Raw genomic sequence first — 27,693 nt, 5'->3', positions numbered from 1 at the left:
GGCCCTTGTGGGTCCCCGTGGCTACACCTCGGGTTTGAAGCAAGTGGGAGGAGTCAAAGGAAAAATTGTTGAGGGTGACGACCAGTTCTGCGAGATGGAGGAGGGTGGTGGTGATGTGTTGGGGGTGTTGTGGCTGTGGCTGCAGAAGAAAGATGAGTCCTCTTGTGCCTTATCTTTTTTCCTTTGACAGATCTAGTTGTTCACCTTTTGCCTCTCTTTCCTCATGTGAGGGAACTCTCTGCCTATAAAAAACAGGATCCCTGCTTTCATTGACAACAGCAATTGTTGATGTGAATCAATGCATTGTTCCTGGACAACCACAACAATCTCATGGATGGTATCCCTGTGTCCACTGAAAGCAGCGCACTGCTCTTGAATGGAGTCCCTCTGCTCAACGAGGACAACAGACTGTTCCCTGCAGTTCCTTAAGTACTTCAAGCTGTTCCTGTGTGGCAAAGACCAGAGACAAGAGACAAGAATTACTCAGCTATCAGCCAGGATCAAACTTAATGTGGCCTCCACACCTGCTTTCATGTGCCAGTGATAGTTTTCTGATTGTACTTTTTGCTGAGTTCCTTGAAAAGAAGTATATGCAGTTTCTAGAGAGGAGATCATGGTCTTCTGGCTGCATTTGGTCTCCTGCGAGGCTAGAAATGCATTTTTCCATGTTTTTTGTGATCTGCTGCAGCTGGTGAGGCAGGACCAACAGTTCACAGTCCATCTGAATCAGCCCAGCAGGAAAGCAACCTAATCCTGGTCCACATCCAAGCCATCCATGGTGGGTGGATGTGTAGACCATCCCTCTAGTGAGCTCATGCACCAGATTTTTTATAACTTGTGCCAGACTTTGGTCCACTACTGCCCTTGTTCATTCCGATGATGTGTTCTCCTCTAAACATACCTGCACATCCCTGTGGTGACATTCTCTGAGATGGTTCTCTACCAATATCCCTTCTGGCTTCTGAGGGTGGCTTATAGCCAACAGATGAAATAGAAGTTTGTTACGTTTGTAGGTATGACCAAAGTAGTTAGGCCCAAATGGTCTAATTCTGCTCCTATGTCATATAGTCTTATGGTCTAGATGTCATTGAGGTATTAACTGATGATTAAATCGAAAGGGATTTAATGATGATCTTGAAATACTATTAGTGAGCATACTTGCAGATTGATTGCAGTGTTCCTGAGGTGGCTCGTGGCTCAGTAGCCGCTCTGCCCATAGGCACAGATTGTCCGCTCCATATGGGTGAGGTATTGAATGTGCTTGGGCCCCCTCTCCTATGTGATGCTGTCTCTCCTATTCCTCAATTTCTTTGTCTGAATGGAGATGAAAGACATTGAGTACCCCTTTCATATTCTACATTTGAAAGCTGCTGGCTGCCAGAGATTTAATGTCATTGATAATGTGAGAGTGAATGTCTCCATGTTAGAATGAAAGAACAGTATTTCTATTATTCTAGAGCTCACTTTGAATGCCTTTTGTAGGCAAAAAAGTCTCACTTTTGATCTACACTGCACCGATTCTCTATCCTGAAAGGGATGATGGTGACCTCCCCCTGCTATACTCTTGAAGGTGGTGCTGGGGAAGTCTCCTAAACCCCAAGTACACTTGGCCTACTTACTTTTGGCATCTCTTGGTGAACTTCACACAGCTCTATCTTGCGCCCTCTTTTCCCTTCGTGGAGCCAAAATGACTCGTGCCACTGCCTGGGTGCCATGGTGAATGGACCTTTAAAAACCAGTGATTTTCTGTTTTTGGTGCCGCAGCAACATGTTTCTAACTGATCTAAATTTAGTGAGGCCCCTTATGGAACCACACAAATCCTCCTTTACAGTGTGATTCTGGATGCAAAGCGCCATGGCATTTTTTTTGGCCAATTTAAGGAGCTTTTGAGCTGCATCCAATTAGGGATTAACACTCTGTGCTAAACACATTAAAAAGAAAGGTAAACTCCATTTTCTAGGCAATGTTGTCTCCTGACTTCCATGTTCAATTGACAGCATAGCCAGAACAATGGGAATATCTTTATGTTGTCAATTGCTTATTGAAATAAGTCATGGAAATTTTACTAATTGATTATTTCACATTTATGTGCAATTGTTACATTTTAAGTCAAATAAAATAAATTGCATTTTGTAGTTATTCAGTGCAGGTGTGTAACTATGACCGCGTCTGAACAAACAGTTGTAATTGATCCCTTGGCGAGTTTAATCGGAACAGAGCAGACTTTGCTTCTGCAGGTGCAGACTGTGGAAAGGATGGGCCTGCGAAGCATCTACTGAGAGATTAATGGTTCTCACTGTGCTCTTTACAGATTGATAAAATCATGAGCTCTATTGGTGCTGGAATCAATACTGGCCTGAAAGGAAAGCATGATGAAGCTTCAGGTGAGGAGTCAATTCTACATCCACATTAAATTCATGATAGAAAGTATGAATGAGATTCTTCATGTCACTTGTCAGCCAGTTGTTATTTATATAGCCCTGCTAACTCAATTAGTGAACATATTTTCTTCTCTTAGACTTATATTAGTGGATGCTTTGTTAGGAAAAGCATGGAAAAAATGAATGAAAGCCTGTATAAATTTGTTAAAGTCATTTGTGTGAAGTTGAGGGTTGTAGAGGGCAGTGCAGCTGTTAGGAGTATATAAAGTACCAAAACTATTTGGCAAAGTGCCACATAATTTAAAAAAAAACAAGTAGATTAAAGAATTTAAAGAAAAATACAATGTGTGCATAAAATTGGTTATAGGACAGAAAGTAAAGAATTATAGTGAATGGTGTTCTCTAGAGACTGGTAGTAGTAGGCCCCCTGTTTCTTAATGTACATCAATAACCTAAAACTCAAAAATGTTGTTAAAAAGAGCATATCAATTAGTAAAATGATGGATACATAATCACTGAAAATGAATGCAGCAAAGTGTAAACAGACATATGTATGTAGGATGAATTAAGACAGACAATAAAAGTTAAATGAAATAAATATATAGGATACAGTGGTCCATGGAGAGCTGGGTTGAGCAGAGTGCAGATAAGTCCTTGAAGATGACATAACAAGTTGGGAAGGTTGTTACAAAATCTAGAGGATCCTTGATTGTATTGAAAAAGGCACAGAGTGTCAGAAAGCGAATTGTTTGGAAGCTTCTTGAAACCTCATTTAGGACTCAGCTAGGACTCAGCTTGAGAATTCTCAGCATCACATTTTCAGAAGGGCTTAATGAGGGCACAGCAAAGATCTCCTGGAATAGCACCAAGGATAAAGCACTTAATTTACAAGGAACTGCTGGAGAAACTGACATTGTTCTTCTTAAAGCATTGTAGGGTAATAGATATGCAATGAAGTGGTGTCCAAACTCATGAGCATTTTTGACAGAGTAAATAAGATAGACAGATTTAAGATAATTGGCAAAAGCATCAGTGGTGGTATAAGGATCTATTTTTTGATGCAGTAAGTTGTAGTGGTCCTGAACACACTACCTGGGACACTGATTCAGTTACAACTTGGAATGCAAGTTGGATTAATTTTGAAAGGAAAATATTTATAAGGTTATGAGGAAAAAATAGGGAGTAGAATGTAATTAGATTGTTCTACTAAGGTCCCAGAATGGTGATCCAAATAATTTCCTACTGTTTTTTATAGCTAAACAATTAGTATTGAAGATTTGATACCAACAACCAACAATAACACTGCTTGCCATCATACTTGGCCTCATTGACTCATCTTTGTCCATGGTTCTAAATACATAAGATATTACACAATTTAATGAATTCAAGTCTTATCTCCATCACCACCCCAATCCCACAAACATCTTCTCAAGCATTTGGTTCTTCTTAACTCTGGCTTGTGCATTTCCATCTTCCTTCTACGCATGATTGGTCCTGCATTTTCCGCAGTTAAGGTTGATTCCTGCACTAAAGCTCTCAGGCTTTCCACTGCCCTCTTCTTCAACAACAATCTTCCTCAAAAATATTAGTGCTTGCCCCTTGCACTAACACTTTCATAGAGTTAGTATTGATTCTTCATTGATAGCACCAACGTGTAGCATTCTGGATGACGCATTGTTGCGCTTTAACGGTGTAATATAAAAAGACAATTAAGTATAATTATGTGGCAAAGTCGACTCTTATGCAACTATATTAATTCTCACTGCATCAGGAGAACATTGACTATCATAGTTGTTATTGCTTCTTGATTTACTTACACTCCCTAAATAATAATAATAATAATTTTATATATATATAATTTTTTACACACACACACACACACACACATATATATATATCAATAAAGAATAATCAGAGATTCTAAGAAGAGTTATTAGGATGAGTTTGATATGTGGTTTGTGGTTCTGTCATGGTAGTATAATATACCGGTACTTTGTGCTAGGAAAAAGAGAGGTCTGGAACAGCTACAAATGTAACTCCCCCTCTGGATCAGCAAATTTATTTGTGAGCACAATATTAGTTTGTATTAATTATTACAATGTTTTTTAATACTCCTTTAGTGTAGCTGTAAGTGCCTTTTCCTGTTATACCCATAACAATTTTTGCAAATCTCTGTTGCTTTTGAAGTTTTAGTATTCTGGAAATGTATTAAACTGTAATATTGTGTGAATATGTTGTTCAGGATTGCTGTCTCTGAGTTCCATGCAGGAGGAGGCAGTAGAATTTACCGTAAGCACACAAAATAATTTCATACAGTCCTCTTTCCTGCATTTGTTTTAACTGAACTCATCATTCAAGGTTGGCGTAGATCTGTGTGTCTGTGTAGGAGGAAACAGCATCAGCGTCTGCATCAGCAGCAGATTTACAGATAGCAGACAAAGAAATCTAGATTTCTGATGGCCTTTATAGAGACTGTGAGGTGTAGCCTGGGCTGGGCAATGAACAGGAGAAGGGGGGGAGCATGAAGCATGGTACAGCATACTGATGAGTGTGGGAGTACTTGATAAAAAGAATCCTAGCCGCTGGCAGAGCAGTGCTTACTGTGGAGAACTGCGACATTCACACGTTCAGGGACCAGTCGGCTCTTAATATTTTCTCTCTCTCTTTCTCTCTCTCTCTCTCTCTTTCTCTCTCTCTCTCTTTCTCTCTCTCTCTCTCCCCTCTCTCTCTTTCTCTCTCTCTCTCTCTTCTCTCTCTCTCTCTCTCTCTCTCTCTCTCTCTCTCTCTCTCTCTCTCTCTCTCTCTCTCTCTCTCTCACTCTCACTCTCATGTGTTCCTTGGACAGAGAGAGAGCACTATATATTTATAAAGGGGAAGACACCTTGGCATGCTGGACCCACATCTTGTGCTGATACCTGCTGGCTCTGAGAAGCAGTCCAGCATTTAGTCAAACTACAGAGAATAATATTGAGAATATTGAGTTGTGCACCACAAAAGCTGTCAAGCTGGCGGGCTCATTCGACAGTCACATTCCGAGAAATGCGATGTGGCAATGCCACCTCTCAACCTCGGAATGCCCCTACTACCGGATTGATGGTATGTCACTGCTGAAGCGGCTTCCCCTTCAACCTCTTACAGGACCCAGAGTTGTATTTCAGACTGTGGGACGGTGGCTGGAGAGCATAGGACTTCCCCAGTATGAAAACCACCTGCTGGCAAATGGATTTGACAACATCCAGTTCATGGTAAGCTATCTTCTATTTTTATTTTTGTACGTGAACAGTTCATGTTTTCTCAAAACTATGCTACTTCGTATCACCCCTCTGGTCCTACTCATCCCATCACCCACTGTTCTGCTTTTGTCTGTCCAACTATGTTATGACCTGTTGTCCTGTTGCCTCAGCAACTGTGGACCTGTGTGGACCATTGTATTTAATATTGCAAAGCTCTAAATTACCATTCAGGAAGGATGGAAGGAAGCTTCAGTTTAGCTGTAGTTAGCCCTGATGGGTTTAGCAGTTTCAATTCCATCAAAAGATGATAATATTTTTGACAGGAATGTTAAAAATTTGGTTACAGCGTAAGAGTTTTTTGTGTGTATGAGTGAATGCTGGCATTGTAATTATGCAATTGATTTGTTCCCTCTTCTTAACTGAAAATGTTTTTTGTAGTATATATAAAATTTGTGTTATATACATGTATATCACTATTAAAATCCTATTAACAGGCTATGGAAGAGATGAAAAATTCATGTAAATATCCTAAAAAGTTTTGCTGTCTAACTAACTTAAGAAGGAATTTGTATGCCATTGTAATGAAAATAGTAGGTCACAAGAGACTTCTAGTGCCTAAAATTGTTGCATTTTAATGACTGCTATAATATTTTGAATGTATATTCACAATCGTTACAAAATGATGTTTATATAAAATAGAATGAAAGGCCATATCTGATCATTAAATATTGTAATAATGACAGTGTAGAAGTCACTGTCGAGCCACCTATGAAGATACCTCCATCTAGGTGCTTGTAGAGGGACAGGAACTTCTCTTCCTGCTTCACAGAAGTCATATTTGAAATTTATTTTCACTGTATATTGCTCACAGAAGTATGTGATGAGTTTCAGCTAGAGAGAAAAGCAATTATTTTAGTTACTAGGAGACCTGCTATAATTAGCTATTTCTCACAGAGAGTGTCAATCACTGATATAATGCCTACATTATAATCTTCCCCATCCATGCCAAACTATAACCAGGTTTGATTTTTTAAAAAGATGTAAATAAACTGGATTGAAATGAAATTTAATGTTGCTTTTCATGTTCTTTGTTATTGATGAGGTAGAATTAGAATTCTTTAGATAATTTATATCATTTCAGTGCAAGGATATACTGTAGGTTGCTGACTCTTGTAGAATGGCAGTTCATTTCTAACAAGTGTTTATATGGTAAATATAATTTCTTGTGCTGTTACCAGGTCTTTTAAATCACAAGTATGGCCAATAGAAAAAATTCATCCCATTCCACAAGTCATTACCTCGTTGTTGACAGAGAATTACATTTATTATATGTAGGAATTAACCAATAATATTGCATTTTTATGATATGCTGGTTAAAATTCTAAAAGTAAACTGTTGAAATTTTTGAAAACATGTTCAACACCAGCTGAATAAGTTCAGCCAGTTATTTATTACTCAATAATAATTCCCAATGTTTTCATCATTATAGAGAGCAGTATGATCATATGATGCACAAATATGCTTTTAACCAAGTAAAATGATCAGAATTTTCTCAGTAAAATAAGTGTTGCCATCTACAAACAAATACTTGAACTCCCTTAATGGCTTTTTCTTAACAATATGAAAAATAATTTTTCTTATTATCAAATTAATTTCTTCAGAAATATGAAAACTATTCAAATTTAGGAGGGGAAGGGAATTATTCAGAATAAAGAATATGAGAAATCCTTCTAATATTTAAATATCGTGATATATAAACACGTATCATACCTTAGACAATAAACTTAGGAAAAAAGTAAATAAAATCATTGAATTGAAATAGTTGGAAATGAATGATTCATTTTATTATAATTGCTTTGTTTGTCATTTACATTTTGAAAAAATAATTCATCGGGATAATATCAATATTATCAATATAATACCATTTCCAAACTGCTTCAAAAGAAATGTCTTATTTTTGAATAACCCTTCACTGCTTGGGGTGAACACTGTTTCTGGTTATCTGTGTTCTTTTATCAGCCCACCCACATGCATCATCATCTCACCTCAGTGTGTTGTAGGTGAAATATTTTCATAAAGATATATACTGATAATTCACCCTTTGTAATAGATAAAGCTATCAGTTCACGCTGGAAAAAAAGTTTATCTTACAGCTTTATTATTATCCCTTTAAAATGTCTTTAACTGGACATTAATTTGAATTGTCTGTTGTACTGTATATTTCTGCATAGGTTGGGCTCTGGGTACAGGCTCCTTTCTTTATGAATCAAAATAGTAAAATAGATTTGTTAACAATTCTGTAAGAAAAAAAACTCTCATCATTTCCGCTACAGTTGGACCTGATGTATGCTCCCAATGCTCCTGTTTTTATTCAGCATTTGGTACAACAGCCACCTCTAAGTTTGTCTTTTTTTAAAATCCCAGTGTAACCTAACTGCTATATGCAACAGAAATATCACAGTAGACATTAACCTGAGATATTTCTTTCTGCTTACTTCTTTTAGTGGTGTATTCATCTGTAAATATTATACCTGTCAGCACTTACTTTATATTTTCACAATTACATAATTGACCTACCTTCATGCATTTATTAATCCATAAATATTATAAGACCTTAGATCAACTGAGAAGCATCCACATTACAGCTACTACACACTATAATTAGATTAAGAACTATTTGCCACGGGGAACATTGACTTAAATCAAATTTCCAAAATGAATCTATGTATTTTCCTGTGCTCTTATGTTAAAGGTAAACTGGCCAAACATTTTATAACTAAACTTAGATTTTTAAAAAATGAAAAATGCTGTTCATAATTTATTGAATGGTGATTTGTGGCCTAGAAAATATTGTCCATGTGTGAGACAACAGTTCCTTGCTTCTGTTACCACCATTGGCTCTGAAAGAAATTGGAAACATTTTTAAAAGCTGAAAACCTAATTTATCTTTCCAGTGTTTTTCAGGAGCATGAGCTGAATTTAGCTTTTTTTTTGCATTTATCTGCATTAAATTATATGCTCATTAATTTTCACTTGATGAGGAAATGAGAGAGTTGGGAATATATTGGTAATTAGAGAGCTCAGATTTTTAAATGATATTTACTTAGTTTATCATTCTTCAAAAAACTTTGTGTTTTCGCTCTTTCTGTTTAAGAAGCACTTCTTTTTGTTCATGAGCATCAGTTCCTCTTCTAATTTTTGAGTTTCTCATTCATTCACTCTAGGTGTGAAACTTCCTTCGATGATTGAGAGATCTATGAAATCTCAATTCACATCCCATTTAGGATGTCACTAAACCACATTTACTCACTTTTTCTTTTTCATGCCTAGACATTAATAGCTTATTCTGTTAGAGCAACAATCTGCCTACCATCAACTATTAAAAATAGTTGAGACTATGCTTCATGTTATATAAAAGGTACTAGTTGTGTTTAATGAGAATAAATGAGGTGTCTGTTGTCAGCTCAAAGTATTCAGCACATTTCAGGAGGTTTGTTCTCTCTTCAGATTGCTTACTGACCCAGAAAATTACAAAGGGGCACAAGTTACTAGTTAGCAGACCTGCACATTTTGGACACAGGTGATCACTTCAGCAGTTTTCTCTATTGTATCTATTAAGTACTTGTGGAGATTTATGGTGTAATGGAATTCTGGATTTAAGTTTTCTTTCTAATACAAGAATGTAGTCCTTATTGGCACTGAAGAGACCCAAGCTGCAAGTATAGAATCCCAGTAGACCTACCCAGGGATTCTGTCAATGTGGAGAGAATAGTCTTTCCTGTCTCATTATCAGTCATATAACTGCAGTAAATACTTCAAGATTTGGTAATTCGTTTCAGAATGTTAAAGCAGCAGAGAGTTGTAAACTTAGTCAGCTCCATCATGGCCACTAGCCTCCATAATATCCAGGACATCTTCAAGGAGTGATGGTCAAAAATGGTAGCATCCATCATTAAGGAACCCTATCACCCAGGTCATGTTCTCATGCCTTCCATCAGGAAGGAGGTACAGAAGCCTGAAGGCACACACTCAACGGTTCAGGAACAATTTCTTCCCCTCTGCCATCTAATTTCTAAATGGACATTGAACCTATGAACACTACCTCACTACTTTTTTATTTCCATTTTTGCACCACTTATTTAAATTTTATATATATATATATATAGCTATTTAATACCTACAGTTACTGTAATTCAGTTTTTTTCTGTTACTATGTATTGCATTGTCCTGCTGCTGCAAAGACAACGAGTTTCACAACATATGCCGGTGATATTAAACCTGATTCTGAAACTTAACATTTAGAAGAGGCAGATTAAATGACCAAATGTCTTCAGATTGAACTTGGGTCAAACCGTTGGCTTCTTAAATTGTTTCATTGGTGGGATCACACGTTCTTGCAGCCTGTGCTTTTCCATTTCTGTTTTCCGAGGATTTTACAGAGGGAAGAAAGAGCCCTCTGCAGTTGTATCTGCCGTTTAGCATGTGTTGTACTAGGCACACTAAAATGATTAGTACAAAAGTGATAATGAGTACTGCACTGTAGAGGTTGTGTTCCTGGACTATTAATCCAGAAACTGGACTAATGAGTTAATGGCATAAGTACTAATCACAGTCTAACACAAGGGAATTTAAATTAGTTTAATTAGACAAGTCCAGAATAAAAAGCTAGTATCAGAAATAGTGACCATGAACCCACCAGATGGTCACAAATTTCCATCTGGTTCCTTCATTCCCTTAAAGTAATGAGATTTTCCATTCATCCCAGCCTGAATGTGACTCCAGACCCGTAATAATGCGGTTACCTCATAACAATTCTCTGAAGTGGCCTAGGAAGTTTCTCAATTACAGGAAATCAGCGGTACTAAGTACAATATAGAACGCCATAGATGGATGGCTTTGCGGCAAAGTTTGCGGATGATACAAAGATAGGTGGAGGGGTAGGTAGTACTGAGGAAACAACGTGATTGAAGTAGAACTTAGTCAAATTGGAAAAATGGGCAAAAAAAAGATGGGATACAGTGTTGGGAAATGTACGATAATGCATTTTATCTAAATGGGGTGATGGTTCAGATGTCAGAGGTGCAGAAGGACTTAGGAGTCCTTATGTAAGACTCCCAGAAGATTAACTTACAGGTTGAGTCTGTGGTAAAGAAGGCAAATGCAATGTTGGCATTTATATTAAGGGAAATAGAATAGAAAATAAATGAGATAATGCTGAAGCTTTATAAGAAACTAGTCAGGCCACACTTGGAGTATTCTCTACCGTTTTGGGCCCCATATCTCAGAAAGGATGTGCTGTCATTGGAGAGAGTCCAGAGGAGGTTCAGGAAGATGATTCTGGGAATGAAAGGGTTAACATATGAGGAGCATTTGGCAGCTTTGAGCATGTACTCACTTGAATTTAGAAGAATGTGGGGGGATCTCACTGAAATCTACTGAACGTTGAAACTTGATAGGATGGATGTGGAGAGGATGTTTCCTGTGGTGGGGGTATCCAGAACTAGAGAGCACAGCCTCAAAATTAAGGGGTGACCTTTTGGAACAGAAGTAAGGAGGAATTTTTTAGCCAAAGATAGTGAATCTGTGGAATTCTCTGCCACAGACTGCGGTGAAGGTCATGTCCATAGGTATATTTAGGTGGAAATTGATACCTTCCTGATCGGTTAGGGCATCAAAGGGTATGGTGAGAAGTCAGGTGTATGGGGTTGAGTGAGATCTGGGATCAGCCATGATAAAAAAAGCAGAGCAGACTCGATGGGCTGAATGGCTTCTATGTCTTATGATCTTATGGCAACAAGACACAGGCTCTATCAAAGGTGTCCAGTTCTTCCCACTAATATTTCTACACTGTACCAGCTTTGGAAGAGATGTTCCAAAGACACACCAAAATGTTTCACATAGTCATATTCTCTGAAATAAATATTTTGCCGTGGTCTTAGATTTACCCGTCATCATCCTTGAATACATCGTGTCATGGCAGGACAGATCAACTAGAGCAGGTGTTCCCAACCTGGAGATCATGGACCCTTCAGTAAGGCTCCATGGCAGAAAAAGGTTGGGAACCCTTGAACTAGAGTTAGGGTACAGTCAGGAGTAAGTAGTCATGGGAGCCTTCAAAAATGACTAGAAACAATGAATGTTCATGGTTTTAGGTAAAAAAAAAATGCACATGGATACTACCTGTTAATAAGCTCTTGCACTAAGCAGAAGACTTCCATGTCAATAGAAGTTGCTTGCTAGCACCACATCTGACAAAACTGAGATGAGTTCTGAAGAATGTGACATGCTGATTATACCTGTGGCATTTGATAATCCATCTCTGACTAAGATCCCTACCATCTGAGAAGCCACTCTTCAGGCATTTTGATTCACTCCATGTGACATTAAGCAGCAACTGAATATCCCAGATATAGCAAAGGAAATTATCTCTGATAAAATCCCTGCTCCAGTGCTGAAGGATAGTGCTGTAGAATTGGCCATGCTTGTAGCTAAGCTGTTATAGCACAGGCAAATCGCCCAGAAAGTGTAAAATTGATATTACAAGCAGAACAAATGCAATCTCGCCAGTTACCATCATGTCAACCTCTTCCCAATCGCCAGCAAAGTAAAGATAGGAATAATTGACAAGTTGTACTTGCTTAGTGATATGCAGATTCATTTCTGCCGGGGTCAATCAATCCAACTGTCATTACATCTTTGATCCAGATGTTAACAAGAGCAGAAATTCCAAAGGTGAGACAAGAGTAATTACCCTTGCTATTGAGTATCATTAAAAAAAACTATTAAAACTTGTACCAATTAGAATCAAGAGGAAAACTCACCGCGGGATATGGTTATACCTAACTTATAACGAAATGAATGAATTTGTTTTATGATCTATCATGTCACAGTGTCATGGGCTCTATTATCTTCTTTTTCACTTCGAAGCTCATTGAAAGTTTGAACTGATGTTGCAAAGTGCTTGGTTCTGTTTACACTTCTTCAGTTTTTGAAACAGTCTGCCCTCCCTACAGCAACATCTTGACAAAATTCAAGCTTGTCTTGACAAGGCAATAAATAATCTTGCCACAGAAGTATCGGATAATACCTATCCTCCATTTCAACAGCATTACCATTTCCAAAACTCTTACTGCTAACTTTCAGAATGATAAAACCTGCCTCATAAATACTTTAGCAGAGCCTTGTATTTTACAATGAAGGATGTATTTTGGCATTCCTTCATCTCTGTTAAATGACGATCCTTGAATTTTCCATCCTGAGACAATGCACTATACACATCTGTTTGCCACATAAACTACACTAGTTCAAGGAGGCAATTCACCAGCTTCTGGAAACCACTTAGGGATCAGGAGTAAAGGCAGCTTTTGTCTCATAGAAGTAGTTAAATGAAAGAAACTTTAGTAACCCTTTCCTCATGACCATATACTTCAATGACACGGTGATGCAGAATGCTAAAGTCAGTAATGATTTCATTGTGTCAGAAAGAAAAAAAAACAGTTCTAAGTTTCTAATTTGCTGAGCTTTTCATACTTAACCAAAGATATATAACCAAAGGAAAAAATCCCCGTTATTACATATTTGATATCAAATATTTATAGCATTTGGAGACATTTCTATGTCTATGATAATATCACAAGATGCCTTTTATTTATAATTCAAGTCAAATATACATATTTCAATGCCCTTCACCCTCAAATCTTTGATTAAACTATTATTTATCACTGCAGTACTCTACTTTTTGTTGGTGCTCCCAAAAAATGTTACGTGTATCTAAAGAAATCCTGCTTACATCAAACATCAATGGAGGGAATATCTAGCACATGAAGAATGTCCCACAGGTGGTTCCAAATGTGGCATTGATTGCAAATCGAATTGCTTAATTCCATTTTTGCTTCATGCCAGTTGGTAGAATTCCCAAACCAGTGTTGTAGTGGCCTAATTCCAATTTGAATTTCCGTGGGAAACTCTCATTTATTTTGTTTACCCAGAATGAACTAAATAATTTTCACTTAAAATGTTCAGCTATTTAAATAGAATACTTATTAATCCATGTGGAACCTGGTCTAGTGACTTACTCAATGAGCCCTTAATTATTTTACCATGCTTGGCAATTTACCAGTTGTTACTGTAGTTGAGGTCAATATGGAGTAAATTTCAAACATCCTGGAGAATTTTCTCATGTTTGAAGCCTTTCAAGGTAAACTTTTTTTATATTTTATGGCATCATTAAAACTGGTTGATTGAACTACTGGCTTGAAACCAACTTTCAACCACTCATATCCAATTGCAATACATATTGAGGACACTTATGCCAGTTTTAAATAAATTCAACCATATCGGATGTTCTTCCAATCTGTATGCAAAAAACAAACAAAAGCTGTTGTTTGAAAATCAATATGCAGGGAATGAAATTAATTTGGTGCATTTATTATGCAAGTGTTCCTCACTTATCCTGCTGGACTGTGTGATTTCCTGACTAACAAGCAAGTCCATTCAATTTGTAAAGACTTCTAGCCTGCAAAACTCAAAACAATCAGTTTACTCGCTTTCAGCAGAACCTCTTGTGTTGATGAGCTTTCTCATTCTGTTTGGACTCTATACGATAAAACTGCCTCAGAATAATATTGCACCATTGGAGAAATAATTTGAAGTAGGGATAGAGACTGTGAATTGTGTTGGTCCAGAAATTCCAGTTTTGTGGACCCTGAAAAGGCTTTTGATAGCATTCACATGGAGAGTTTCTGGTGAATTCTCAGATCATATGGGATTCCTTCCAAAATTTGGCAGTTTATCCAGAGTTTCTATGCTAATTTCATTGGCACAGTTGGTGGAGTGTAATTTGAGCTTTGAAGTCAAGACAGTAATTAGGCAAGGCTGTGTGATGTCGGTGATATTGTTTAACTTGGTGATTGACTAGGTTATGAGGCAGACAATGAAAGATAACGAGAGAGGCTTAGATGTACATTTTTCTCTACTTTAGAAGATCTTGACTTTGTGGATGACCTTGCATTACTATCACATACATACCAGCACATGCAAGAGAAAACTCAATACCTGTATACCTTTGGTGGACAAGTTAGACTCAGAATCAGCCAGAGAAAGACTGAGTCTATGACCCCCAATGTAGAATCTCCTGTCACGGTATTATGGCATCGAATTACCCAGCACTGGGAGAGTACCATACCATGACAGCATCATTCTGGAAGATGGTAGGACCAAGGACGACATCCAGTGCAGACTCACCAAAGCTAGAAATGTCTTCAGATCGATGAGCAACATATGGGGAAATACAACATCCACACCAAGGTGAAGCTGTATCAGAGCTGTGTTCTGTCCATACTCTTGTACAGGTCAGAATGTTGGAACATGACAAAGAATGACCTTGCCAATCTGTTGTCATTCCACATCATGAGCCTTCAAAAGAACCTCCATATTTTCTGGACAAGAACAATCTTCAACCATGCCCTACTCCATCAGTGTCATCAAGAAGACATAACCACAATAATCATGAGGAAACAGTGGAGGTGGATTAGGCATGTGATGAAAGAGAGGCCAACTCCATCATCAAGACAGCATTTCATTGGACCTCTGAAGGGCAGAAAAAATGCACGACCAAGGACAATATGGCACTGTACTGTAGAGGCAGAAATGTGGTCCCTGAACTGCATCTGGGGCACAATAGAGAAGATGGCCAAGAACAGACGGAGATGGAGGACCCTCATTGCTGCCCTAAATGCCAGCAGCATAATGGGCAGTAAGTAAGAAATTCCAAATCAGCAAAAGCCATTGTTGAATATTGTTATTACTTTATAAAAATAACAACAACTTCCAACATCTGCACACATGTAGTTAACAGCAGAAATAAAACTTGTTCTACGAGTTATTGCCATAGTCTACACTTTTGCTGTCTTTATAAAAATAAGTGATTTGGCATTAATTTCAACTTCATGCACCACCTCTGCTGTAAAACCCATTGTAAGTAATAACGCAAGTTGAGTGCAGTATGATTTGAGTTTCTAGTTGGCATTCTAAAGCATAACAATTACTGAACAATCTCTCTAATCTTGATAAACTGAGTTACAAGCATAGATTGCCATTCTCAGACCATTTAAAGGATTTGTAAAATTAACAGAATCAGATTTAGTGTCACTGGCATATGTCGTGAAATTTGTTAATTTCACGGCAGCATTACAATGAAATACATGACAAATAAATATAAAGAAAAACCTGAGTGACATTAAATATATGTATATATAATATGTGACTTTTAAATAGTTAAGTTAAAATAAGTGGTGCAAAATAACAAAAAAAATCATGAGGTAGTGTTATTATGGAAATTATGGAAAACTCTGAACATCCTCTACATAGCACCATCCAGAGACAGAGAAGCAGTTTCAGCGACAGGTTACTATCGATGCAATGCTCCTCAGACAGGATGAAGAGGTCAATACTCCCCAATGCCATTAGGCTTTACAATTCAACCGCCAGGACTTAAGAACTTTTTAAAAGCTATTATTAATGCTTTTTGAGATAGTGATTTAGATGCATATCATATTTTTTTTACTGAGTTAAGTATTGTATGTTATTAGTTTTGCTACAACAAGTGTATGGGACATTGGAAAAAAAAGTTGAATTTCCCCATGGGGATGAATAAAGTATCTATCTATCTATCTATCTATCTATCTATCTATCTATCTATCTATCTATCTATCTATCTATCTATCTATCTATCTATCTATCTATCTATCTATCTATCTATCTATCTATCTATCTATCTATCTATCTATCTATCTATCTATCTATCTATCTATCTATCTATCTATCTATCTATCTATCTATCTATCATGGGTTTAATGTTCATTTAGAAACCCGATGGCAGAAGGGAAGAAGTTGTTCCTGAATCGCTGAGTGTGGGCCGTCAGGCTTCTGTACCTCCTTCCTGACAGTAACAGTGTGAAGAGGGCATGCCCTGGTGGTGGGGATCCTTAATGATAGACACTGCCTTACTAAGGCACCGCTCCTTGAAGATGTCATGATACTACAGAGGCTGGTACCCATGATGGAGCTGACTGATTTTACAAGTTTCTGCAACTTATTTCGACCTTGTGCAGTAGCCCCCCTCACCAGGTGGTGATGCAGCCAGTCAGAATTATGTATATTCTTCATTTATTTGAATCCAAAGTAGTATCTCTGGTGTTTCTCTTGCTCCAAGTGAAATGATTAAGAAGATGAAATTGCACATTTTTTCCATTCTCATTTACAGTTTTACAATCCATTTACAGTTCTACATTCTAAAGTTCTACCATCTAATTGGTTGTTTGAACTGATTGTTAAAGAACATAGTTAGGTCAACACATTACAGAGAAGACACTAGACAATAGGTCATGTTGGAAAATGCTAAATCATGGAGGGCAGTGATTTTATGCTCAGGGGTAAGCACTGGTCCTTCAGCATTGACTGCAAAGTTCAGGTTGAATTTCTGATGTTTAATAACACAAATTAGGTGCAGGTGTTGTCAGGGAAATGTACGGCAGAAATATGGCAAATGTTCAGGGAACATTTGCATGGAGTTCTGCATAGGTATGTTCCATTGAGGCAGGGAAAGGATGGTAGGGTAAAAGAACCATGGTGTACAAAGGATGTAGGAAGTCTAGTTAAGGAGAAAAGAAAATCTTATGAAAGGTTCAAGAAACTGTTACTGTTAGAACTCCAGAAAATTACAAGGCTGCCAGGAAGGAGCTCAGGAATGAAATTAGGAGAGCGGGAAGAGGCCATGAGGAGGCCTTGGCAAGCAGGATTAAGGAAAACCCCGAGGCATTCTACAAGTATGTGAAGAGCAAGCGGATGAGCTGTGTGAGAATAGGCCCAATCAGGAGTGATAATGGAAACATGTGCATGGAGCCGGAGAAGGTAGCAGAGGTACTTAATGAATACTTTGCCTCAGTATTCACCAGTGAACAGTACCTTGGCAATTTTGGGGATGACTTACAGTGGACTGAAATGCTTGAGTGTATAAACATTAAGAAAGAGGATGTGCTGGAACTTTTGAAAGGTATTAAGTTAGATAAGTCACCAGGACCAGACAAGATATACCCAGGCTATTGTGGGAAACGAGGGAGGAGATTGCTGAGCCTCTGGCAATGACCTTTGCATCATCAATAGGGATGGAAGAAGTACCAGAGGATTGGAAGATTGCAAACATTGTTCCCTTGTTCAAGAAAGGGAGTAGACATAACCAAGGAACTTAAAGACAAGTGAGTCTTACTTCGGGGGTGGGCATGTTGTTGGAGAAGATCCTGAGAGGCAGAATTCGTGAGCATTTGGAGAGACATAATCTGATTAGGGATAGTCAGCATGGCTTTGTCAAGGGCAGGTCATGCGTTACGAACCTGATTGAATTCTTTGAGGATGTAACAAAACACATTAACGAAGGTAGAGCAGTGGATGTAGTGTATGTGGATTTCAGTGAGGCATTCGATAAGGTTCCCCATGCAAGGCTCATCCAGAAAGTAGTAAGGCATGGGATCCAAGGAGACCTTGCTTTGTGGATCCAGAATTGGCTTGCCCACAGAAGGCAAAGGGTAGTTGTAGATGGTTTGTATTCTGCATGGAGGATGGTGACCAGTGGTGTTCCACAGAGAACTGTTATGGGACCCCTCCTCTTCATGACTTTTTTTTAATAAGTGACCTGGATGAGAAAGTAGAAGGGTGGATTAGTAAGTTTGTTGATGACACAAAAGTTGGGGGTGTTCTGGATAGTCTGGAGGGTAGTTAGAGGTTACAGCAGGACATCGATAGGAAGCAGAACCGGGCTGAGAAGTGGTAGATGGCGCTTAACCCAGATAAGTGTGAAGTGGTTCATTTCAGTAGGTCAAATTTGAAGACAGAATGTAATATTAATGGTAAAACTCTTGGCAATATGGAGGATCAGCGAGATCTTGGGGTCCGTATCCATAGGACATTCAAAGCTGCTGTGCAGGTTGACAGCATTGTTAAGAAGGCGTATGGTGCGTTGGCATTCATCAACCATGGGATTGAGTTCAAGAGCCATGAGGTAATGTTACAGCTATATAGGACCTTAGTTAGACCCCACTTGGAGTACTGTGTTCAGTTCTGGTCACCTCACTACAGGAAGGATGTGGATACTATAGAGAGGCTGCAGAGGAGATTACAAGGATGTTGCCTGGATTGGAAAGCATGCCTTATGAGAATAGGTTGAGTGAACTTGGCCTTTTTCCCTTGGAGCACCAAATGATGAGAGATGACCTGATAGAGGTGCATAAGTTGATGAAAGGCATTGATAACATGGATAGCCAGAGACTTTTTTCCCAGGGCTGATATGGCTAACACGAGGGGGCATATTTTTAAGGTACTTGGAAGTAGGTACAAGGGGGATGCCAGAGTTAAGTTTTTCACACAGAGAGTGGTGGGTGCATGGAATGCACTGCCAGCAACAGTGATGGAGGTGGATGAAATAGGGTCTTTTAAGAGACTTTTAGATAGGTACATGGAGGTTAGAAAAATAGAGGGCTATGCGCTAGGGAAATTCTCAGCACTTTCTAGAGAAGGTTACATGCCCGGCACAACATTGTAGGCCGAAGGGTCTGTAATGTGCTGTAGATTTCTATCTTCTATGTTCTGTGCGTCACATTTACATAATGGAAGTGTCTGCTTACTTGCTCTTGAGGAAGTAATGGTGGGGCACTTCCTTGAACCACTGTAGTCCTTCTGGTGAAGGAAATCCCAGTGCATCATGGGCTGTGAACTTTAGAATTTAAACCCCAGCAACGATGAAGCAGCATCAGAAGATGTGCAGCCTGGAAAGGAACAGACAGTGATGGTGTCTTCATTTCCTTTTGTTCAACCTGCTTGTGATGTGGGAGACACTGTTAAGAGGAACCTGGACAGAGCTGTAATGCACTAAGTAGGTCACCTTACGCATTGTGGAGGGGATGAATGTTTAAGGTGATGATAAATGTTTAAGCCACTGATTAGTTAGGTTTCTTTGACCTGGAGATTAGTTAGCTTCTAGAGTTGAGCCTATTCACTGCTGTTTTCATTTAGACAACTACATGTTATTCCACTGTGCATTTTTATTTGTGCCTTTTGAATGAAGTTAAATCTTTGGGAGCCAGGAGATGAGTTGTTTGCCATAGGATAGATAGATTCGCACCCACTGCTGTAATCCTGTAATATTCATATAGCTGTTTCAGTGATGTGTCTGGACAATTATGACCTCCAGAGTGGTGATAGTGAGCCATTGAATGCCGTGTATTTCATTACATCTTTTATGACATGGCCATCAGCTTGTACTAACGTAGAGCAAATGTTACTGACTAGGCATATCTGCATGCTACCTAGACTTTCTTGTGAGAAGGCATGGGTATTTTCTGTTTTCCAAGGTGATTAAACATGGTGGAATCATCAGTGAGCATCTGCACTTTGCTAGAGGGAAAATCATTGATGAGGTAACAGGAGATGTTTGGACCTATAGTTGTGCACTCCCCTGAAGGACTTGTGTGCTGATTTTCTGTGGTTGGGATGACTGACCACCAATAGGTTCAACTGTCTCCTATTATATGATATATATAGCTACAACCTTTGGAGAATTGTACCTGATTCACATTGTTTTGAGTTCTACCAAGGCACAATGTTGTCAGTCCATTGACAATGAATTCAAGGATTTTATTGATGCCAGCATGTATTCAACGATTAGATCACCAATCACCTTAAACAGAGATGGAACTGTGAACAATTTTTCTTTCATTTAATACAAGTCATCCATAAGACCTAAAGACATAAGAGTAGAATTAGCCCAGTCAGCCTATCGGGTTTGCTCTGCCATTCCGTCATGGCTGATTTATTATCCATCTCAGCACTATTCTCTTGCCTTGTCCCAGTAACCTTCGATGGCCTATCAACCACTGCTTTAAATATACCCAATGACCCGGCCTCCACAGCCATTTGTGGTAGTGAATTCCACATCGGATGGCCAAATGTCAGCTCAGTATTTAGGGACCTCCAAACCTTGCAGTAAGGACTGAACCAAAGGGCTGTGACATTGAGGCAAAGTGGATTCTTTGTGGAGGCGATGAATTATGGAAGTCATTATAATCTGAGGAGATAATTAAATGGAATAGAATGCAGTTAGAAAAATGGAACAGGAAACTGAGATTAGGTATAACCGATACTTTCTCTGGTTGGCAAGATATAACAAGAAATGTGCCACACAAATTGGTGCAGTGGCATCAACTTCCTTAAAGATTTTGTAAATATCTTGGGCAAAGGCACCAAAGACATGGTTGTAAAGTTTGCCAGTAGTTGCAAGTAGGTAGGAAAATAAATTATGAAGAGGCTATAAGGAGGCTGGAGCAGGATGTAGATGGGTTAAGTAAATGAACAAACATCTGTCAAATAGAATAATATGGAGTTAAATGTAAATTCTCCATTTTAACCAGAAAATTGAAAATGAGTTATGTTATTTAAATGCATAGAGGGTTTCTAGGTGTTCTTGTAAGTATGTAGGTACCACAAATAAATTAAAATTAATATAAGATTACCGTTTATTGTGAGAGGGATTAAACGGGGTGGGTTTTACTTCAGTTAGACAGGGCAGTGTTGAAACTGTATCTGAAATGTTCTGTACAGTTTTGGCCTCCTTGTCTAGAAGAGGATGTTAAAGCATTTCGAGTAGTTAAAAGAAAATGAACTGGTCTGGAATGGGCAAGTTATATTATGAACCAAAGTTTGCCAAGTTAGGCTTGCATCGGCTGGAGTGTAGATGAGTCAGAGCAGACTTAATGAAAACATATATGATCCTTGATATGGTGGACATGGAGAGGATTTTTTTTTGCTTTGGGAAAACTTTGATTTAGCAATTACCATTTAAAAATTAGGACAAATGATTTGTTTGATTGTTTTTCTCTGAGGTTCCAAGTTATTGGATCTTCCTTCTTCAAAGAACAATGAAAGAGAGTCTTTGACTTTTTTAAGGTAAATGTTGATAGATTTTTGAAAAATAAAGGCTGTAAAGTTGCTGGGGTGGGCAGACATGCAGAGGTGAGGTTGCAGTCTTAATGAGCCATGATCTTATCAAGTGGAGACATGTGACTGAATCTATATCTTGGTGAATGAAGAAAGAAAGCAGGCTTTGTTAACTGCAAGTTCGGCTTTTCAGAGCAATCACATATCTCAATATAGCAATAAAGCAGCAACATTATATCCTCAAGAGTTGAAAAATGCTGGAGTTCCTCACTCAAAATCCTACTCATACCTGGTACATAAGAAGGCAACCAATCCCAAGTAAGTAACATGCTTATTGGATACAAAGCTCTGTAGCACATGTGGATAGTTTATTCCTTGAGATTTTAATAGTCATAGTGCTGCTTGAACAGATCTCAAGGGATCACTGCTGCTGTTAACCTTTCATACTTAGGACCTAATAATAAATGTGTTATTAACTGCATTAATCCAACCTCCTATTTTTCTCACGGTAATATTAATTACTTCTTGCAAGCAGTATTCTCTGGAGTCTAGAATTGGTGAAAGTTGACAAATGTGTGAGAGATGGGAGAATTGAGAGCTATTGGAAATGGCAGAGAAGAAGCGAAGATGTCATTGATGATCACATTGAATGACAGGACAAGCATTAGATTAGATTAGATTCAACTTTATTGCCATTGTGCCGAGTACAGATACAAAGCCAAATGAAATGCAGTTAGCATCTAACCAGAAATGCAAAGAATAGTGTTATTTACAAAATAACTATAAATAAGAAGTAAGTGCTACAGCACACAAACATAGGAGTACTGAGACAGCACAATATGGGCGCAATACTGTTTAGCGCTGTGATGTGAGGTTCAGCAGGGTCACAGCCTCAGGAAAGAAGCTCATTCTGTGCCTGCTGGTGCGGGAGCGGAGGCTCCTGTAGCGCCTACCGGATGGGAGGAGAGGGCTGAGTGGACTCCTTCTGTTCCTATTTAAAGCTGTTATGACTTGAGATACAGTGGTCACAGGCACATATACATGCCAGGGAAAACCTTCTCAACAAGGAATTCAAGAAATAAACAAGGTAAAGCTGCTTCCTTGCACTCCAGCTGTGTTCTAGAAGTTAGTCACTCATGCTGAAGTATGTCCTGGGTACTGCCACTGGCCTCATCTCCACAGCTCAGCTCCACTTAGAACACAGAAACCAAGATGGATCCTGCTGAGTTTCATCTGCATTATGTTAGGAAGTTAACTCTTTAATTCCGTGTGGTCAGACCTGCCTCAAGATCGGGTGCTTTCATTTGAATTAGGATTCTTGATCTGCAGAATAGAAAAGATATGCATTTTTCAGCACTATTGACTCGAACTTTCTTAATGTTTTAGAAGTGATTTGTTAATCTTCTCCATTGTTTTTAAAAATATTTATTTTTGAAAATTATTTATGTGTATTTTAAGTTTTTTTATGTCCCTGAATGACAGAGATGCTTGAAGTTAAATTTCTAAATTGCTTTGACAGAAAGCGAAGACCCATGTATAGTTTAGAGGACAGAGCTTCAGGACTAAGCTTTCCCCCCGGCCTACAGATCATTGGAGGCCTCACTATACTTTGCTAGATCTATCCAAAGTCCTCTAATTAGCATGTACATGGGGACAGCATGGGCAGTAGGCTGTTTCCAGTTCAATTTGGCCCATTCAGCTGCTTTTATTCCAGCTAGAAGTGAAATACCCCGCTTAAACATGGTTTAGGAAATAACGAAGTTCATGTAAATATCATACATTGAATTATTGATTACTTTCTCTAAAGCAACGAGCAAGTTCACGTCTGAAGCAGGAATGAAATGTCATGTTTAAATTTGTTTCATCGTGCAGAGTGAATGAATGTTGAGATTCCATTAGTGTCATGTGAGGGGTTAGTTTACTTGTTGGCCAAAAGCCACTTCTACTGTGCCAGCCATCGTTTTGCCGTTTGAAGGTTGCAACAGCTCTTTCCCATTGGTTGCCTTGGTTGCCACGGCACCAGTGTCCAATTTCAGGCACCTCAGGAGTTAAGAACAGCTCGTACAGGAGACTCGGCCCAGTTCACACTGAGGTTAGGAGCAGTGTTGATGAACCATTGAGGAAGTATGCTCCAGATTTAGGAGGGCCCACGCGCAATCTTAATTATCTGTTGGTTAAACGTTTAGATTTGTAGCTGTGTAACTTGGGGGGACTTAGATGTTTGGTCAAAATGTTTTACTGTTTGGAAATAAATGATTAATGTCCTTATTCACAATCGGTGTGTTCTGTCCCACTTACCAAACCCATGAAAGTACTCCCTCGTAACAGTAAAGTTGTTGGGAAATTTTGATCAAATGGAGATGAGGTGAATTTTTTTTTTAAGGCAGATTGTGGTGAATCTGTGGATTTCATTGCCACAGGCAGGTATGGAGGTCGAGTCATTGGGCATATTTAAACCAAAGGCTGATAGATTCCTCATTAGCCAGGGCATGAAGGGTTACAGAGAGAAGGCAGGAGACTGGGGCTAAGAGAGTAAACAATCAACCATGATGAAATGTCGTAGAAGACTCAATGGGCCAAATGGCCTAATTCTACTCCCGTATCTTATGGTTTTATGGTCTAAATGTGTTAATTCATTGTTGTTACTAATGGAAGTTTCACTGAGTGAATGTGGTGTTAGCTGTTAACCCTTGCAACTATAAGCTGTAGGGTAAAATGCAGTACAACAGATTGTAGAGTGAGACAATGTTACTGTGCTCTTACTATCAATTCACCAAGAATTTTTAAGAAGAGAGGCTGAAATTCAAACCTTTGTTAAAAAACTTAAAGTCCCTTATGAATGTATTAGAATAGGACTTTAAAGGGATTTCACTTGAGAACTTTACAAGCTGAGACTTCCTAAGGTCTCTGTAGTTACACTTCTGAATAATTAAATTGTTCATGAAACAAGGTCTGATTGATATGATTACTATTTTATAAAAAATACTGTTCAGTGTAGCAATAATCAAAGCCTAGCTTTGCTATTTTCATTTGTGTTATTAATGCCATACCTTACCATTTATAGAAGAGCAGAACACAGGACCAGACCCTTCAGCCTACAATGTTGTACCAAACCATTTAAATTAGTAATCAAATGGCCAGCAAAAGTAATCTCCTTTACCTACACAATGTTCATATCCTTCCATTTCCATCACATTCATGTGCCAATCTAAACATCTCTTAAAAGTCCCTAAATTATCTACCCCTACCACAACCCCAGGCACCCACCACTCCCTGTGCAAAAATAACCTGCTCCTCACATTCCCTTTGAAATAAACCCCTCTTACCTCAAATACTTGTCCTCTGGTATTGGACATTTCAGCCCTGGGGAAAGGATACTGACTGTCTTCTCTATCTGTGCCTCTCAAGTCTTATAAACTTCTTACCAGATCTCCCCGCACCCTCTGCCACTCCATAGAAAACAATCCTAGTTTGTTCAAGCTCTCGTTATAGCACATGCCCTCTAGTCCAGGCAGCATCCTGGTAAAACTGCAACATAACTTACTGAGTTTTGAAATCAATGCCTCAATAAATAAATGTGAGTACTCCATCTTATCAACTCGTGTAGCCACTTCCAGGGAGCTATGAACTTGGACCCCAAGATCTCTCTGCTTGTCAACACTGTTAAGGGTCTTGCCCTTAATAGTGTACTGTCTCATTACATTTGACTTACCAAGGTGAAACGCTTCAGATTTGGCTGGGTTAAGCTCCAGTTGCCATTTCTCTGCCCATATCTGCAAATGACCTATATATACTATTATCCTTTGCATTTCTTCTACACTATCCACACCACCACCAATCTTCGTAGTATCTTCAAACTTTACTAACCTATCCATCTACATTTTCATCCAGGTTATTTATATACACCATAAAAAACAGAGGTCCCAGTATTGTCGATCTAGAAATCAGAATTATTTACTGACCATTTTATTGCTGTCCATTTACTTGACCTCTTTCAATGTTCATAGTTGATTGGACTTATCACTTCTTTAGGACTTGTTTCAGCAAGACTGTAGTCTAGATAACTAAAATACAGAAAATACATCGGAATCATTTCATGTGGTGTTAGTTACTTTGCAAGGATTTTGTGTTTGTGATGTTGGAGATGCCAATGAATGGGTGTCCTTAACAGTGGAACATTTAATGGTAAAGACTGAGATTCATGGCGAAACAATGCAACTTTTCAGGTGGAATGTTATGTCAGTGCTTTTCAAAAGATGCTCAACTTTGGTTTGTGATGGGATTTAAGTGTCTATGTTTTGGATACAATGAGCATTTAATGAATACTAGTAATTCTTTTAATCATATCATTGTATTTCAAGTTTCCGTGCACTTGCCATCTCTGACACCAATAAATTCTAATTCAAAGGATCTTGCCTAACATTGTGTCTGTATCAGCTCTTTAGAAGAGATGTTTGAAATTGCATTTAGAATCAATGAGAAATGTGTGCCCATAGATACAGAGCATTTGTCTCTGGAGCAGGACGTGAACCGAGACCAGAAATTGAACCCATAAAGTTGGACTGTGCCTGCCGCGGTTCTGAGTTGTAGGCTCAGTACGACGGTTGGTCCCCAGTTCATTCATTGGATGTAACCCTGTTTTAGCATGACAAACACTCTGGATTCAAGTGGATCTGGGAGGTGAGGTGGGAGAAGCGAAGTGTTGACTTTTGTCTGCACTTTTCTGCTCCTCTGGGTCACTGGAGACTTGAATTTGGGACTCCCCGGGAAGTTTTGTGAAGCTTAGAGCGAACCGAAAGATAAAGTGGAAGGTTCCATGTGCATTACCGTTGCTTGCTTCCTGCCTGAATGTCAGCAGGAGCTCAGGTCTGGATATCTCCTGTCTACATGGAACAATGATGTGTGAAATTAGATGAACCGTACATTGGAGCGTGAAATAGTGTACTAATGTAGGCGTCTAATATCCAATGTTGAAACTTGTCAGTTATGCTTTTCAAAAAGGTACTAAAATTATTAATACCCATATTAAAATAAAGGTAGAATGATAATGAACGTCCACAACAGACTTAATTACATCACAGTAATCCAGGATTTTCCCACTGATCCACTCAGCTGTTCAATTTTGCTGTACCAAGTACCATTAGCTCTTGAGACATTCTTCCTTTTGATGAATATCATGTTTTGGGCTGTATTCAATACATTTAATAATTTTTTGCCTAAACTCTCACATGAATACTAGCTGCAATCAATAGACGTTGCTAATGTTCAGCAATAAAATGCATTTCAAAATATAGAGGTTAATTTTTCAAGTAACCAAAGAATAATCCATGATGCTACTAATATTTAATAGGTGGTAATTTTATATATAAATAATAATACCCTTACATATAAAGAATAGACATGCTTAACATTTGAAAATCTGAAATTCAGTGGTTTATTCTCCTGCCACCTGCTGTTGCTAGTATAATTATCATTCTATGGATTCAGTGAATGAGCTAAGGAACCATGAAACAAGAATAAACCATCACAGAAACTCTGTTACCAACCAACCAATAGGACTGGTGCATATTACCACCAGAAATGAAGATAAAGCTTTGTTGATCTAATTCTGTAAGAAATTCTACACCTGAAGAGATAACAGTAGTGAGTACTTAATGCAGAAAACATTGAGTTCAATAAAACCACCTGAGTTGTTGCTACATCCACACTTTTAGGTTGCCCCCATCGATCCAGTCAACTTGAGGTTTCAATGCTGTGACCGCTTTGCAAAGTAGGGTGGTTCACAAGCAGTGATTACATTCCAAGGAGCAGATCCTGATACCCCTTGATAATCCTGCTGGCCTTCTAACAGTTCGTTGTTGTCAAACATAAATGTGTCAGATTATCAGGAACCATTTTCAAACAATTGAGAACCATTTAAACATTTTCTTTATAATACTTTAAATGCTAAAAATCAATTAACGACATTAAGCTAAATAAAGAAAATTACCAAACCACTTACCAGGATTTATCTTTTTTAATCAAGTTTCAGGAAACCAATCAAATTATTGAAAATGTGCAAGATGTGAGAGCAAGTTAGTTCCAGCCCTCCCCC

The 27,693-nt window shown here is 38.5% G+C and overlaps 1 protein-coding gene across 15 annotated transcripts in view; it reads left to right on the top strand.

Moving 5' to 3' along the window:
- The window catches only part of anks1b (ankyrin repeat and sterile alpha motif domain containing 1B), an 856,034-nt gene that overhangs the window by 721,901 nt on the left and 106,440 nt on the right, over positions 1-27,693 (top strand). For 13 of the 15 annotated variants that reach the window (XM_073066305.1, XM_073066306.1, XM_073066289.1 and 10 more), the window contains 2 exons: positions 2,313-2,385; positions 5,521-5,627. In XM_073066305.1, coding sequence (XP_072922406.1) covers positions 2,313-2,385; positions 5,521-5,627 — 180 coding nt within the window. Of the gene's footprint in view, positions 1-2,312; positions 2,386-5,136; positions 5,628-27,693 lie in introns of those variants that run through there. The other 2 variants (XM_073066308.1, XM_073066307.1) reach the window with 1 other exon arrangement.

This window comes from Hemitrygon akajei, chromosome 14 (genome assembly GCF_048418815.1).
Source record: "Hemitrygon akajei chromosome 14, sHemAka1.3, whole genome shotgun sequence".
Taxonomy (NCBI): domain Eukaryota; kingdom Metazoa; phylum Chordata; class Chondrichthyes; order Myliobatiformes; family Dasyatidae; genus Hemitrygon; species Hemitrygon akajei.
The sequence above is the reverse complement of the archived record's forward strand: the minus strand, read 5'-3'. Positions and strand labels throughout refer to the sequence as shown.